Consider the following 16,316-nt stretch of genomic DNA (forward strand, 5'->3'; position numbering starts at 1 on the left):
CAGTTTAAACAACAGAAAAAACACTGGAGGGCGTAGTAAGTTTCCTGGCTGTGCTGGAGCAAATAGATCTGTGTTATTATTTTAGCTCAGTTGCTGAACATGATGGACATACCTGGAGACCAGGGACAGGCGCAGGCAGTTTGATGTTCAAGAAGCTGCGGACTAGTTGGTAGGTCCCTGGGACTCCACCCAGCTGAGCCTGGTGCAAGTTTCCAAAGACTGTCACAGAGGTGTAATTTTTGTAACTGAAAAACACCACAAACAAAACCAACATGTGAACAGATTGAAATATATTTGCTACAGAAACATCCACTGCCTTTCAGATTCAACTGAATTAGCAATTTAAAGGAATGTTCAAACATTTTCATTACAACAAAACGAGGGGAAAACTTCTGATGATTTAGGAAGATCCTTGTATTCAGCAGCCTCAAGAGAAACTGTGTTTGGAGCCTGTGGTGGATGGCTCCAGGTTCAATTCTCTATCATGAGGTTCCTCTCATTAGGTTCTCCTAGTACTAAGTTAAACTCAGTTATGTAACTGGCAAAAAGCCTTTCCCTTCTAATGCTTTAACTCTCAATCCTGTCACAAAAGAACTGTTAAACACCACATACATGTTTGCCTTTTCTTCCTCCCCTATAGACAAATACAAACGTTAGGGCCCTGGACTTACCAGAAGGAAATTACAGGGAAAAAGGGAATTTAGAGAAAAACAACTGGTAAGGGCAGCTTTGAGAACACCTTCTAAAATAACAAAAAGCCTTTAATCAAGTCAGGTCAATTTAACAAATATTCATGTTTAAAAGCAGGAGACTCCCAAGTCTATACACTGAAGGAATACCTATATAAGCAGCAGCAATAAGTTACACAAAGTTCTTTTTTTCTCTGCAGGACACAATAGACTCGTGCACCAGCAGACTACAAAACTGAAAAGCTATGCTGAACACAGGCAAGCATCAGTGCATCCTGATAACTAACACTACAGCTGAGTTAAGCACATGCTCCTCAGGGCTTTAAAAATCACAGTTGCTTCAAAGCAACTAAGGCAAGAACAGCTGGGAACAGCACAACATCTCCTCTTTGTCTGTGTGAGGGGCTGGCGAGGCAAGTGAACAGCCCAGTACGAGCCAATTCCTGTTGGGAATGAAAAGGAACAAAGCAAAGCACATTGGTGTGTGGTGGTTTTTTGTTTTGTTTTTTAAATAAAATCAAGCCTGAATGGCCCAATTTCCACAATTGGGAGGGTTGGGAAGAACTGCACGTAACCAATTCCTAATTTCACTTAGCAGTTAATGGGACTCTGAAAATTTCGAAAGTTGGATATTTGGCAAATGGAGTTAAGAGTCACTGGCTCATCGCACACTGCTGAGACCGAAGAAACAGAAGATCTTCCCGACGTGTCGGTTCATCCGTGCTCAGACAGGCACGAGCTGACAAGAGCTGCTGAGCTGTGGCAGCCAACGCCAGGGGCCAAGAAGGGGCTGTGCCAGGAGACGAACGCATCTCTTCCCAGGGCGCTGCATCGCAGCGCAGCAATTTCCGTGCTCAGATGGCAGATCTGTACCCGTAACAAATACCCAAGCACTACACTGTTTGCTTTCCACTGCTGAACTAGCCTGCGGGCGCTACATCCGCAGCTACGAGACACCGCAACATCCACGTGTGCAGTGAATAAGCAATACAGCCATCCGGGCACCCAGCTTTGGGCTGCTCCACAGCCTGTGATTCTCCAAGCGTTTTCTTGGTCAAGGAGCTTAAGTCCCCACGATACTTGCTGATACAGACAATAAACCACTTTCCAGAGTCTGAAATCATTGCTAGATGTCTCAGCTTCAGCCTTTTCAATTTTTACAACAACCTTTTGGTGTAAAAATGGCATGATCAGAACCTGACTCATCGCACCAGATTTGTCCCCTGTGCTGTCTTCCCAGCACCAGCTGCTGACAGAGATCAGCAATCAGAAAGGGAGTACAGAGAAAAGGGGAACTTTTTGCAGAGGGGAAAGAGATCTCTTTCCATAAGTGAAAAACCTTCACATATCACTGACAGATATAGAATATTCTAAGGGCAACACAGAAGAAAGAAGAAAAGGTTTTTGCATCTTCTAAACAACCTCCCCATGGATTCAAGGCCTTTTTAACTGGAACAGTTTTTACCTAAAACAGTTTTATACTCAAGTGACTGCTCTAAGCCCTGCAGAAAAGACACGCAGTAGACACTTCTGTGAGCAGCATGAGGTAGCTGACTTGTCAATACGTTTGTGTGCATTACAAAGTCATTCTGACTTATTATTAGGGAGCTCTATAAAATAAACCGTGCGAGCCGGAGCATTCACCTTACCTTTGTTCCAGGTAGCGCAGAGCCTGCCTCACGAACTCCATACGCACCTCCATGTTGGTCCGGACTTTCAAGGCATCGCTAGCAGGAACCAGGGTAACATCGGTCATTTGTTTCACCATGGCCCACATCTCAGAGATATTCTATAAATGAGCCATTCCATGTAACAGCGATTAGTATAGAGATGAACGAGCAACACTGTTTTGAGCTACATGGTGTTTTAATCGTTAAGAAAAGCATAAAAACACAAGAGTAATGTCAGTTTAGATTTGTAATGGAGATACTGGACACAGCCATGAAAGTAAGCCACTCCTGTCCTGCAGAATTCAAATTTCCCAGGCTTCTCTGTATAATTTTTGTGCAAGAAGATGGCTATAAATATTGTACCTGCAATCGTCACCCAGGATCAACAAGGATTTCTAAAACTAGGCTGGGTACTTGGTGCGCAGCCTCCTTGCCCATTTCCAGTTCATACTTCCCACTCAATAAGTACCACAGCAACATCAGGTTTTCATAAAACCAACTGCTCCGGCTGCCATTGGAAAGCTGTGCAATCAGCTGTAATAAGAAATATCTAAAGGACACTGATCACTTGGATACGAAAAAAGGTTGAAAACCATCCAGGTCTGCTCCTTCACAAGGACAAGACCTTATCAGTGTCTACAGGATCAGGGTATCCCCGCTGAAACGGCAAAACACTGAGAGGTAACAGCACTGTCAGCTTCGGCAAGGGCGGGTGTTTGATCTCGGTGCTTCAAAGCGGCAAGAACACTGAAGCTCGATGTGTTGTCCCTAGCAAAATGAACAGAGCTGTTCAAAGCAAAGACGCACACCTGTAGTTCAGATCCGATTGAAGCATTTGCCCCGCAGCTTCTGAACAGCTTTGTGCTCTCCCCACTTGCAAAGTTTTTTCATTACTTGACCCTCCTGCGGTATTCTCCTCCAAGCCATTTCTCAAACGTGGCCAGGGTTGTGCATTTGAGTTTTTCTGGGGTGGATCAATGCGATGCAATTAAAGGAGTGGATTAAAAAAAGCCAGGCAGATCATTGGTTTAAAGTCAACCCTAGGGGTTTTATGCATTGCTAAGGGAGCCTACTTCAACTCTAGCAGGGGCTGATTGAAGACCCTTCACCTACAACTGAACACATTCAAAGAATATTAAGAGACCACATTTTGAAACCCAAACACAACCCATTCAAAATGAAAAGCAATGTTTTTTTCCCCAACAGCTCATCACTCACGACAGGACACTGCAGTGAAACCAGGTTCTTTTCTTCCTCGCCGTGTTAAGAAATTTTCACCATGACCAAGTTCATCACGGGTGGGCCCTGCTGTACCAGAGAAGGTTCCAGCATTTGCTCTGTGTTTTGTGGAGCCATGCAATTTTTTTGGGCAATATCAGTATTTTTCCACCAATGTCAGCAAGCTGCTAATCACAGCTGAAAAGAGATTAAATACATTTCCTTATATTAACTCGCTGGCAGTACCTTATCATCCAGCTCTGCAACAACAGCGCAAAGGTCCACCAGGTTAGGCTGCAGATGTCCATTCACCATCTTCTCATTATAAATATAAATCTGAAACATATTGAAAATAAGCAAGTTTAACAATACGCATTACTCCCCTTCCCCCTCCACAGCCACAGCAGCAAAATATGAACCAGACTTCAAGAGCAGTGTCCCCAGCAAGTCCCTTCTGCTTCTCTCCCACATCAGCTGCTTTAATCCAATGCAAGAGGAACGGGCATCGGCACCAGCTGTGTTTCCATAACACACCAAAGCTCCAGGTCTGCCTGAAGACGGGCAGCAATCCCGCTGTTTGGGGGTTCTGCACGGCAAAGCACCGCACTGAATGCCCTGTTGGACTAATTGCAGCTAATTGTTGGAGGACAAAGATTCAGAAGAGACCTGACAACTGGGTTGATGTGACATTCCCCTGCATGGCAGCATCCTACCTGCTGACATAAAAGAAACAGGATTTGCTGGTTTGTGGCAGTATTCAGGGAAATCTGACACAGGGGAATGAGAACAGAAATCTGGCCCATCAAAACCTGCCCTTAAGCATATATATACACACACACCCCCGTTTTGATTTAAATCTTCATCTTAATTTAGCTGCTTCTACTACTGTTTATTCCACTCTTAGTCCGAAGACCTTCCAGCTACATCTGAACATAATCATTCTCAATGCTAGAAAGGAAATGCCATCTTACTTTAAGTCCCTTTTGCATGCGTTACTACTTCAACATTCCCAGCGTGCAAACAATATGGGGAGCTCAGGATTGTAACCAGAATCTAGCACCGGTGAAATCACATTTGTGGACTTCAGGGTGTTTCTGTGAAACAGTTTGAACTATCCATGAAGCAGCTGATAGTAAATTGAAACAGCACGGACTGCCTGATCTCCAGGACTCCCAGCTGTCCTCTGAAATCCACAGAAGCCCCAGACCCAGCGCTGAAACCCGGGTATTTTTGCACTCAAGCAGAGTGACGTTACGGACAGCTCAGCCAGGCCATCTTCTCCAGGGGGCTTGCCGGGAGCACACGGCAACTGCACCAAGTGTTTTGGGAGCAGAAGCCTGGCCATGAACACCATGTTTCCATGACACATGGTAAGCAGCCCACCGACCTGCTCAACCCGCGGGGAAGGCACCGTGACCCTGCAGCTACCCCTGGAACTAGCACTGCTGGAGAGGTTGGGCTTCCCATAGTCACAGAACATTGGGAGCGATCCCGTCAGCCCAGAGTACGGATATAATTATGCCACAAGGAAGATCCTTAATACAGGAATATTACAGTAGAGACGGAACAAATTATTGTACGTTAATAAAGTGTACGTTTGGTTTACAGGTTATCAGCACAACTATGCACCTTATTTTGTGATTCATTTCTTCACCATTATCATAACTGAACGCAGACATAGAAAAACAGATGAACACACTGCTATCTGGCTCAGCAAAGACTGAGCCAATGCACACAATAGGAGTAATTGGGAGCAAATTAGGCAACGCTTTGTCTATATCCTTTCACATACTCCATTTTGAACAATCAAGTCCTTCTCTTTTATTTTGTTTCCAACAGTGCTGGTAAACAGATCATCTCAAATAACAAAAGTAACAAATTGGTTATGTAAAGGTTTATCAGTTTTCCCTGAAAATTTTCAGAGGGAGCCTAATGCTACCAGACATATTAATTCATCGCTGATGCACTAAAGCTTCTCATAAGCAATGCCATTAGAACAGGATATAATTTGACAAACATCAGGATTAAGACTTCAGCATGTTTTTTGCTACAGGCACACATCAGAAAAGCAATGTGAGAATAAAGGGAATATAAAGTCTTCATTAGCGTACAATTAGACATTAAGAGAGATTTCTAAAAATCTAATCTTTTTTTTGAAAGGTGAAAGAGTTTCGGTTTACTATACGAGCACAAATGACTTCTACAGCCATACATGGTGTTCAGGATCTTCTCTTGACAAAAAAAATCTTGTAGCATACAGGTGAGTACACTTTTAAAATTCAGGCTAAATTTCTGTATTTTCAAATTGCATTTTAACTCCAGGCAGATGTTTTCATGTTTTACCTACCATATTGTACATGCTATGCTCACAGATCTTTACTTTCCCCACCTCTCTCTCTGCAGAACACAACATTTAACTATGTTTTTTCCTTCCCGCTCACCTGCCGTGCATATGCCATCTCCACGCTGTCCAAAGAGCTGCGACCCGGAGGGCCCGAATCACCAACGTAGCTCGGCTGTTTAATGAGAAGCAGATAAGGTATAGTCAGTTCAATGCCTCTTACCAATATATCTACTCCTAAAGAACAAGAGCAAAACTATGTTACTGACAGAACTAAGAACAGGGTTTTGAACTCTCCACAGAGTAATATGCACGATCTCACTGCAATACCCTATTATCTTCCTAATTTAGCTTAAACTTCTACAGTGACAGAAATCCTCCTTATTCAGTGCACAAACCATCCATTAGCTCTCTAGAATCAGGACATCCATGTCTCTTGATAGCATCTTATAATTTTAATTCTTTCCTTTTGTTTCCTGAAAGGTTGCCTATTGCCATGTTAGCACCTCACTGCGAAGCATCTAGTCTGAATCTCCATCAGAGCAAGGACACAGAATTCGATGGACCAGCTCAGTGGATCCAGTCTAACAAGGCTGACACTCCGGTTTTGTCCTAGTGCCACGACACTGACACAAAACATGACCGCAGCATTCAGCTATCTGTCAAAAGGAGGAGGATGCTGGCAATATACTGACCTGAAGGAAAAAAAAAAAATCTTCCTGCCCATAGAGACCATGTCAGGATTGAGACATTTTCAGTGTAGAGGGACAGCAGATGAGGCAATGGCATGGAAAGTTTGTACTCTTTTATAAAACCTGAAATATAATACTGACATAACATTCTAATGCTCATAAAACTATCAAGTGTTTTCTATAAACCACAGTTATGTTTTCAGTATATCCACTACTGAACATGGATGTTCACCACTCTGGAGGAACAAATACTCCTAATTAAGTATGTAATACTGTCTGATGTTTCCTGCTTCCTGAAAATGTAATTCTTCATTTCAGCGTCAGCATTGCAAGTCTTAGGTTTGAAAAACAAAGTGCAGTCATTTTAAAGACAGATGCCTTTGAGGTAAACATTCCTTTAATATCGGCTGCTTCACGAGCAGTGCTACAGCCCTGATGGTCTGAAGATAAAAGCAAGACAAGCTCAGTATAGACGCATAATATTTATTATGAAACCATCTGACATAGTTGGGGCAAGCAAAGAGGAACAGATAAGCTTTCAGACAAGCAAACATGTTTTCAGGTCTGAAACTGAAGCAACAGTCTCTGAATTTCAGACTTTGAACCCAAAAGCTCATTTGACTCTTCCAGGTGTAGCTGGTCTGACAACAGATGACACATGTCTGCACACACACCTTGCTCAGCTCACTACAGGTGTCTACCTCAGGTACAGTTCGGAGGATCTCAGATGGTTGTTACTTCCTCTAGGAGGGAGGATGCAAAGCACATAAGCTAAATACTGAAAGAGGCCAAGCAAACACCTAGAAGAGGCCTTCTGTACCTTGGTTTGTTACATACAACTCAAATCCATCTATATCCCTCTAAAGTGGAATCAGCAACTTTTTCTGAGAAAGAGCAGGTACATCTGCAGAGTTTTAAAATTATGCTTTTTACCATCAAATAGCTTTACTTTTCCTCACGTCAGTTACCCAGAATGTCAGTGCTTTAGTGTGTAGATAGGATCACCTTCACATATTGCTTCTAGTCCTTCCTGGAAGAGCTCAGCTAAATGTGACCAACTTGACTTCTGCTGAGAAATTATAAGAACTTTGATATTTGTGATGACTGCTTTCTGTGTAGCATACAACAGTTGATTACGGAATTAAAAAAAAAAAAAAATCAGTTGTGTTTGTCCCTGATATAGCAAAATATAAATGAATGAAGGTATCAAAGGTAAATCTGGACAATCATTTAAAATTGCTGGAATTAGTTTACCACTGCATTAATTTCTCAGTAATAGTGCAATTTAAATTATGTCCAACCTGATTATAAAATCAGGCAGATGCATTTAGACCTTAAGCAGTATAAAAATGCTTTACTAAAAAACCCCAAAGAAATCCCATTTTTTCTTCTTGCAACTGAACTTACACTAAAAATATTCTTCACAGTCAATCCTAATGGATACTGATATTCAGAAACATTTGCATTTTTCTTTCAGTGCCAAATCATCTGACACAAATTCCTTTAAATCCACCTAAAACCCGACAAATTCTTTGTTCTAAAGAACAAAGAAGCTGTTACAGCAGGTTTCCTGGGAAACAGACATGATGGCAGAAATAGCGCTTTGCAGCCTTCCCCTATGCTGTGCCAGATAAATTGCAGAGTTATTTAAAGTAACACTAAATTATGGACGTTGTCGTTAATTACTGATGAGGTTTCATCTTCTAAAGCAAGTGAAGAAGGGTACATTGTGACTTAGTGTCACTTTTCAACCAGTGCCCAAACACCAGGAACATAAGGACCGGGGCTTTGTTTTGTGAATCTGGTTCCTTTTTTCTCCTGCTGCTGCTTTGCAGCTCCAAAGAACATCCACGTGGCTGCTGCTCCAGAGAGCGGTGTAAGACTGACAGGCTAAAACCGACAGGTGAGGATCTGAATTCAAAAGCGCACGCCTGAAACTAAGAAATAACTGCTCTCACATTTGAGTTTTTTTACCTTTCTCCAATTTTAATTTCATCCTCATCATTATGCTTTGAGAATCACTTCTTAATAATGAGCTGAGAACTGCCACGTTGAAATTAAAATCTTTAAATGCCCACTACCAACTTGGTACTTCAGCAAGGATAAAATTTAGGACCTCCAGAATTTGTCCTGCTTTTCTTTCCTATGTCAAGAGCCATGGGAACAAGCTTATTTCTTGCTTTTTCTATCTCACATTTACATTTTGGCTTCATCTTGGAACTATTAAACTTAAAGAAAGCATTACCTCATCGAACTATCTGCATGGCTGTGCTGAAAGGAAATTTCAAAATGAAAACTAAAGCAGCGCATCAGTGTGGGGAAGGCTGTTTCCACTCTTCACCCTGAATTGCGGAAATGGAGAATTGTGCAGGCAAATCCTTCCGTAGCTGGTAACCAGCGTCTGAAGAGGCAGCCCCTACAAGCTCAGGGGGAACGTGGGGAAGGGGCAGGATATCCTGTGGTGGCAAGTCAGAACCTACCAAGTTTTCAAGCAAGGAAAAGATTACGAAAGATGCGTTGAAAACAGCAGCTAGAGAAGCATATGAGAACGATCATGTTTCAGGTCAGGTTCTAAAGCTTAAGTGGAGGAGCAAAGGGAAAATAGAAAAGGGGTAACGCACAAAGGACCACAGAAGTGCAAGTGCACACACGCAAATCTTCCTGCATCTCTACTCTAATATTGCTTAAACGGCTTGTGCCATTTTTATCAACCGCATTTGCTTCTCCCTGCCCTGAATCGAGGTCTTTCCAAAACATTCTTCAGAACTCTAGTATTTATTCTGAATACTATCCATTTGTGAAAGCTGCAGCTATACTGCACTGCCATCACATTTTTATCTTTTACATTCACTTAGCCTAACGATGCTGCTTTTCAAAGGAGCCCTCCTTCATTTATACTCAGCCGAGCATTCAGTCTCACTCACACACCAAACCGCGTGCATGTAGAGATGCATTATTCATCACCCTCATATGCATATGCGCATTCCTCAGCACAAGCCTGGGCAGACATTTTGTCAGCGCTCCAACTGGCTTGGCCAGTCGATGCGGTGAATAACCAGGCAGGAGACTGAGCTGGAGAAACACCCTCAAAACACAGTGCGGTGCAGCGTGGGAGCGGAAAGCATCTTGTAGTCCTTGGGATTTAAGGGATATGAAGATGTGACACAGGGGCAGAACAGAAATGGAGAGCGACAGCGTCTCTCCGTCACTGCGGGAGTGGGTTGCTTGACAGCAGGAGTGGAAGAGCTTGGGGAGGGGGTGGAAGAAAGAAAAACCTGGAATAAAAGGACAAAAAGAAATGCCTCTGCACCTAGTGGAACAAGACTTGGAACAAACACCTTGCAAGCATAGGTGTTTGACACCTTGAGAACAAGACCTGGGTTTTCCTCCCTTTTCCCCAAGCACCACCTTTTTTTTCTCAGCTCTGTTTTCTCCTTACGGGAAGAAGGTCGGGCTTGAAGACAAGGGGGAGCAGAAAACCCTATGGGCAAAGTCCTGTGCTAGCTTCTTCAAATCATGAGCTTTGCGTGTTAATTGGTCTTATTTCCATGAATAATGTGTTGGTATTTTCACTCTGCCCAAATTAGCTTGCCCAAAGCTTAAGAATTGGCTCGCAGGCAGACCGGCCCTGCTGCGTTTGGATCTCTGCCTTTTCAGTTGATTCTCCATCTCCAGAGGATATCAATTAAACCCCTACTATATTCCACAGGCTGTGTCTGTTTGTGTCACACACACACAAAAAACTTATTTGACGGGAACAAGGTTTTAGAAGAGCATCCTGCTGTGGGGAGGTTAGATAACAGGCTTTTAACACAGTAGACGCACTTCAAACCTCTCAGACCTTTGACTTCTTGAGACTAAGACTGGAATATATCAAGGATTTTAAATGCTCTTGAAATGACATACTGATACTACGAGTGCTTTGAAACAGAGAGTGGAATATTATTGAGTGATAGTGTATATTGAGTCTTGAAACTCATTCATGAAACACATTAAAGGGTTTTTGTTTCCCCTCCTCCCACCCATTTGACGCTCAGCATCTCAAGTGCCATGGACTGGGGGTAGCGTCCATTTGACACTAATGAAATACTCTGAAAAGGTAAAATCCCTTTTCTGATGTTTCAAAGTGCTTCTCCTAGCAGTTAATATCCACACTTTGAAAGGAAAACCCCACACCAGTAACTCACACACAAATCAAAGGTGTTCAGAGCTATCAGAATAGCTGCCAAGTCTTCAGACTCACATCCTAAAATAATGTGATAGCTGTTCCCAGTTTTAAATGAATTCAACCTGCATTATTTAGCATTTCTAATATTGGAAAACTGGACAACCTTCTGAGAAGTCACAGTAAAGTATCAGTAAAATACTTTCTGGGAAAGACAGCTTCTATAAAAAGATGTATGCTAACTGGGATTAACCTACATTTAAAAGAACAGTAATCAGAAAGGGATATTTCATTAACAACTTTAATTATTTCCAAATCCCTATACAGGTCATACCCCATTAACACCAAGGGCTTTTAAAAACTTTAATGTATTTTGCAGCTCTATAAGTCATTCCAGTGAAAAATATTTTAATTTTTTTTAAAGGGGGTGGGGAACATGACTATAAAAAACTGGGCCTGTTTTCTGGCCTGAAAGCACAGCAAGTTGCCTTCTCCCAGCCCCTATCGCCTCTCCTCTCAAGGTGACAGTTTTCACCAAGCACTGTGATGTAACTTTGCGCTCCAGGGCTCTCAGCCGATGCCTCCAGGCTCTAGCTCAGAGAAGCGCAGTTCCCACAACTCTGCATGCTAACTGTGATTTACTTTGCTCATATAACTGAAGCGTTTTCTTTAAGAGAATAAACTGTGAGGTTTTAAACTGTAACAGATGATAAGGCATGTTTTAAGTTGTTAGTCAATACCTTTTCATGCTAAACATGGGGTCAGTCTTGCCAAAAGGATTTGGTCACTGCTGAATTAACCTTGAATTGCGGAACACTGGAGGTCTTAACAGCACAAAACTGTAATCTGCACTGCATGAGACACTAAGGTAAAAAGGAAAGCATACTGCTTTTTTTGTTGCATATTAATTTGGTTTTGCCAAGAAACCTGAGAGATTTCATCAATCTCCTAAGAAAAGCCATAAATCCTGGCTAATGTACAGTGATAAGGGAAAGAGACACTCTAAGACATGTGTGAGCACAGCTGCACCTGAGAAACTGCCTGGTCTCATTAGCCTCGCAAAGGCTTCCTGAAGGTGAAGTTCACCCCAACGTGTTTTCCGTCCCTTGGGTATATTGACCTAATACATATTGGCGTGACTAAGTTTCCAGTTTGCAGATATGTTGCTTAAAACATTGCTTCAGCAATAGGAGCTCCATTGCCTGTATCCATCAGTCAATAAAAGCAATCACAAAGGCTTGATATTTTGCTAGACAAAGCATTCTGCTAGTCACAGCCATTCTGGAATTAGAGATTTGATATTTCTCATTTTCACACAGCTGTAGCTACAGACTAATCCAGAGGTGGTTTCAGCAGTGCCAGAGTGCCAGCTGCGTACATGCTGTGTGTGACCATGCACAGCGTTTAGAAAGACAGAGTTACCTCATTTTCCTGGGTGAAATCGAGAGCATCTTCTCCTGATGCAAGCAGAGTATGCAGAATCCTTTGTTTCACCTGTTCCCATTCAACCAGCATTGATTCTCGGTGATACTCCTCAGCCATAGCGAAAGTCTGTTGGTGAAGAACAGGAGCTAAGGAACATACAGAAACACCAAACCACCTATCTCTGCTGTTAATAGGCCGAATCAAAAATGCAAAGGAAAATAGCAACTAGATAAATCAACCAGGTCAGCCCTCAAGAGCTAACAGTGTGCTGCATGTTATTTTAAGAGGTTTCCTGTTCAGGTACAAGGGGATTCAGAAAGTAGGTGTGTGTGTGTGGCATTAAGACAACTCTCACATACCCCCAGCTGGTAAAACAATGAAACTGTCTTTTTCCATGGTGCTGCAATACACACAAAACTTAGCAGGCTGGAAATCAATAGGCTTCTTTCTTTAATTTAGCAGCATGCATACAACGTACAGGTCATCACTGATCTGTGCAGTTTGTTGAGACTCACTTCTCTAATGGCAACTAGCTTTTCACCTCCCTGGAGGCTATAAAGGTTTGACTTACTGCATTCTGAACAGAGATGTGTGTTTATTGCCCATATTTCATTTTCAGGTCTTTACCAGTAAGTTTTTCTTTTAAATGGGAAATAGGATAAAATCGAAGTATTAAGGAAAACTAATCAGTGTCAAAGAATCAGAAAGTCTCTCTCATCAGGAAGACAACTCAGGGAAGTACACAGGAAAAATCACATCTCCAGAAAAAAACATCCTTTTGTCTGTGAAATGGCTGATCTGCTAAATTGTCTTCAGATCCAACTAGGGAACTCATGGAAGGAAGCAGTTTTTCCCTTCAATGTTCCTTATTTTGGCAATAGCACCAGGATAAAGAGGATGCTTCACTACCTTTCCTGGTTTTGTTCGGATGATGCTAACTAGTAGCCTCGAGTATACTGAGACGGGCAATCAGAATATTTCCACTAATTCTAAACAGATATTAAGCTATACTGGATCTTCCACCTCTTTCCCTTTCCCAGCCTTCTCCATCTTTCACACAGCTTTGTGCTGCAGCGTTCACAGCTACATGTCTTGCTTGGCTGAGTAAGTTGTTCATCTCATTCCAGCCCATTGTTAGGATACCAACAATTAAGGGGCAAAATGTTCCCAGTATTAATTGATAAGAGGCAGTGACATTTGGCGAACATTTGATTATGGTGCCTGCATACAACTAAAGCATGAGATTTATGTTTCTTTGTTTTATTACATAAACCCACTTTATACGTTCACGGTAGAATACATGTCTTATCCTTACCTTTACTACAATCATTTCAACAGGGTTTAAAATATGCTATTAAATATACTTGTAGTATAATTATATTTAATTAAAACAATTTAATAATGCTTAAGTACTATTTCTTATCATTTGAAAGAAACACAGGCTCAATTCTAAACCTGATGCCCCAAGAGTATATGGAGGGAAACAATTGTAACATAAAGAACACTAAGAAGCACACAATGAAATTTCTGAGCAGCAGTTTTAAAACAAACAACAGGAAGCTTTTTTCCACACTGCATAATTCAATTGTGGAAACCATTGCCCCAGAACATGACAGATACCAAAAGCATAAACAGACTTAGAAACAGGATCAGATTAATTTCACATCAGAAAACAACTTCCATTTCAGAAAATCCTTAAAACAACTACTTGCTCGGAGGCAGGAGATGAACAGGGGAGTCTCACTGTCTGTCTTTTTAAGTACTGGTTCCTTTCGAGAGCAGAAAACTGGACTCAGCAAACTCTGAACTTAAAGTGACAACTCCTGGTTTCTTATTATAGCATTTTTCTTTGCACTGCTTCAAAAAAATTAATTTTTTCTCTCTGTATGATAGATTTGCTCTGGACAGTGTGCTGCAGTACAGTGTTCTTGCTCTTCCACGGACACAAGAATTAAACTTCACAGCACTTCTGCTGCATAGGTCTGAATGAGGTTGTATGTACTTCAACTCCTGTAACCTGGAGAAACAGCTACAATAAATTCATTGAGCATCATTCACTGTACGGGCAGTCAGTGCACACAGTATTTCTCAAAGGAAATAAACCCCATGTCCAAGCATCATCATCTCCAGAAAAGGCAGCACCCATGCAGAGTAGGTCGGAGTGAGTGCCCTGGGCTGCTCTGTTCAAACAGATTTAATGCTCTGAGCCTCTTGAATCTACAAAATACTACAGTTGAAATACAACTGACAAGTATTTCTTCTGGAATTTCTAAGCAAGTACTTCCAAATGTCTTAATTTTTCTATGGTCTCAATACAGTCCTCTTAAATTCCACTTGTTTATTACATATCTAATTTATTAATTCCTTAGGGACACCCCTTAACAACAACAACAACAAAGTACTTCCTTCCAACTTACCCTCTTCCTAGACTCTTCAATGGCTGACAGCAATGCATTATCCTTTTCATTCTTCAGGAATCCCTGCAGAAAAGGAGAAAGACAGTGTCAGTCAAAATATCAGCCTTGCACTAACATCAGATACATATTGTAGTACCCAGCTCTGAAGTGCTTGCAGCTCTCCCCCCAATCCACTCCTGAGAAGTTTAAAGGTCACTTTACTTCAGAGGTACAGTAAGGTGCCCATACAGAGCAATGTGAAAATGAAAATGCATTAATCCCCTGTTTTAATATGCATTGAATCCTAGTGAAATGTCCTGCTTCTATTCTGTTTTATCACTGTGTCCCAGCAGCTGCTTCCTCTTGCTCTCCATTTGAGGGAGCTCAGATGAAAGCTGGTGGGAGCGATAAGCCAAGATAAGATTGTTGGACCTGAGTATGCTGAAAAAAAAAAAAAAAAAGGTTTTGACTTGGCAGCTTCAGGCAGGAGTGGAGCTCTTGGAGGCCTGATAGGAACTGTGAAAAAGAGCTTTAAAAATAGTCAGTTGAGGAAGGATGGAAATAACTAAACAGTTGGAGAGCGCACAGGAACAGTTTACCGCGCAGCATCTCTCCATCCATACAGCTAGAGTGGGTAAAAAATAACGCGTAATAATTTTATTTTTAGTTTTCAGCATATCAATAAATCTCGAAGAGTTCAGGTGTACAAGAACAGACTGATTAAGATGAGCTGTTAGCTTCTTATCCTAAAGGTTACTTTCATGACCCATACTAGCAAACATACGATATTTTGAACTTTAAACAAATAGCCGTGGGGTAAACTGCAGTAACGCACACAGACAAACAGGCATTTATTACACCCTAACTTGCAAGTCTTTATTTTGCATTTTCACTGTTATACAACCAATTAAACAGAGTTGATTTGTACTTCCAGACTTCAACTTAATCATTATTCACATCATAAAAAAGGAAAAGAAGGCTTTGTCTTCCTCCAAAGTAATCAACTAGAACATTATGTATTATATTACATACTCCACTAAGCGCTAATTTCTTAAGCATGTAGACTCACTCCACAGCTCCAAAATTAAGAGCTGCCAACAAATCCAGGCAGTGGGAATGCAACGTTACTGTGCTTTATGCTTTTACGAGGATACACAATTGCAGCAGTGCCTAACCAAACCTGTCAGGAGTCAGGAGGCTTCTGTGCTCTCCATTCCCCACATCTTCCCGCAAATAAATTGCTCCTGCCCCAACAAGCTGACAATATTCACATTGATCCATATAATTTAGCAACCTAGGCAGAGCTCAGGATCTCCAGAGGAGCACAGATCCTGTGACAGGACAGAAACTTGCCGTCATGAGGATTTGGACCTTTGGGAAAATATATTTATCATAGGTCCTGCAGCAGCACTACGCACAACCACAGGTATCATGCCTACTCACTACTTAGCTCTGGGAAGTGAGGAGGAAAAGTGAAGAAATCTGCTGCGCAGGTGTGGTGTCTGCCTTCCTGCTACCCAGCACCAGTGTGAGACAATGGGCATTGCACCCTTTCCTTCCAAAATATGTAGAACGAGCACTTGAGGTATGGGACAGCCTGTGACCCCCTTCAGCTGGGAACAGGAACATGTCCCCTTTCTGTACACCAGACAGAGAATGAACTGGCATCCTCCGAGACAGACGCGCAACGTGGCCCCCCCAGAAACAGCCCTTGAACGAC

At 42.0% G+C, this 16,316-nt stretch overlaps 1 protein-coding gene across 2 annotated transcripts in view; it reads right to left on the bottom strand.

Annotated features, from left to right (window-relative positions):
• The window catches only part of NUP93 (nucleoporin 93), a 78,691-nt gene that overhangs the window by 17,091 nt on the left and 45,284 nt on the right, over positions 1 to 16,316 (bottom strand). For both annotated transcript variants that reach the window (XM_065640598.1, XM_065640599.1), the window contains 6 exons: positions 14,618 to 14,680; positions 12,198 to 12,326; positions 6,019 to 6,093; positions 3,824 to 3,913; positions 2,339 to 2,478; positions 113 to 245 (listed from right to left, as the gene is read on the bottom strand). In XM_065640598.1, coding sequence (XP_065496670.1) covers positions 113 to 245; positions 2,339 to 2,478; positions 3,824 to 3,913; positions 6,019 to 6,093; positions 12,198 to 12,326; positions 14,618 to 14,680 — 630 coding nt within the window. The remainder of the gene's footprint in view (positions 1 to 112; positions 246 to 2,338; positions 2,479 to 3,823; positions 3,914 to 6,018; positions 6,094 to 12,197; positions 12,327 to 14,617; positions 14,681 to 16,316) is intronic.

The sequence above is a fragment of the Caloenas nicobarica genome, chromosome 9 (genome assembly GCF_036013445.1).
Source record: "Caloenas nicobarica isolate bCalNic1 chromosome 9, bCalNic1.hap1, whole genome shotgun sequence".
NCBI lineage: Eukaryota > Metazoa > Chordata > Aves > Columbiformes > Columbidae > Caloenas > Caloenas nicobarica.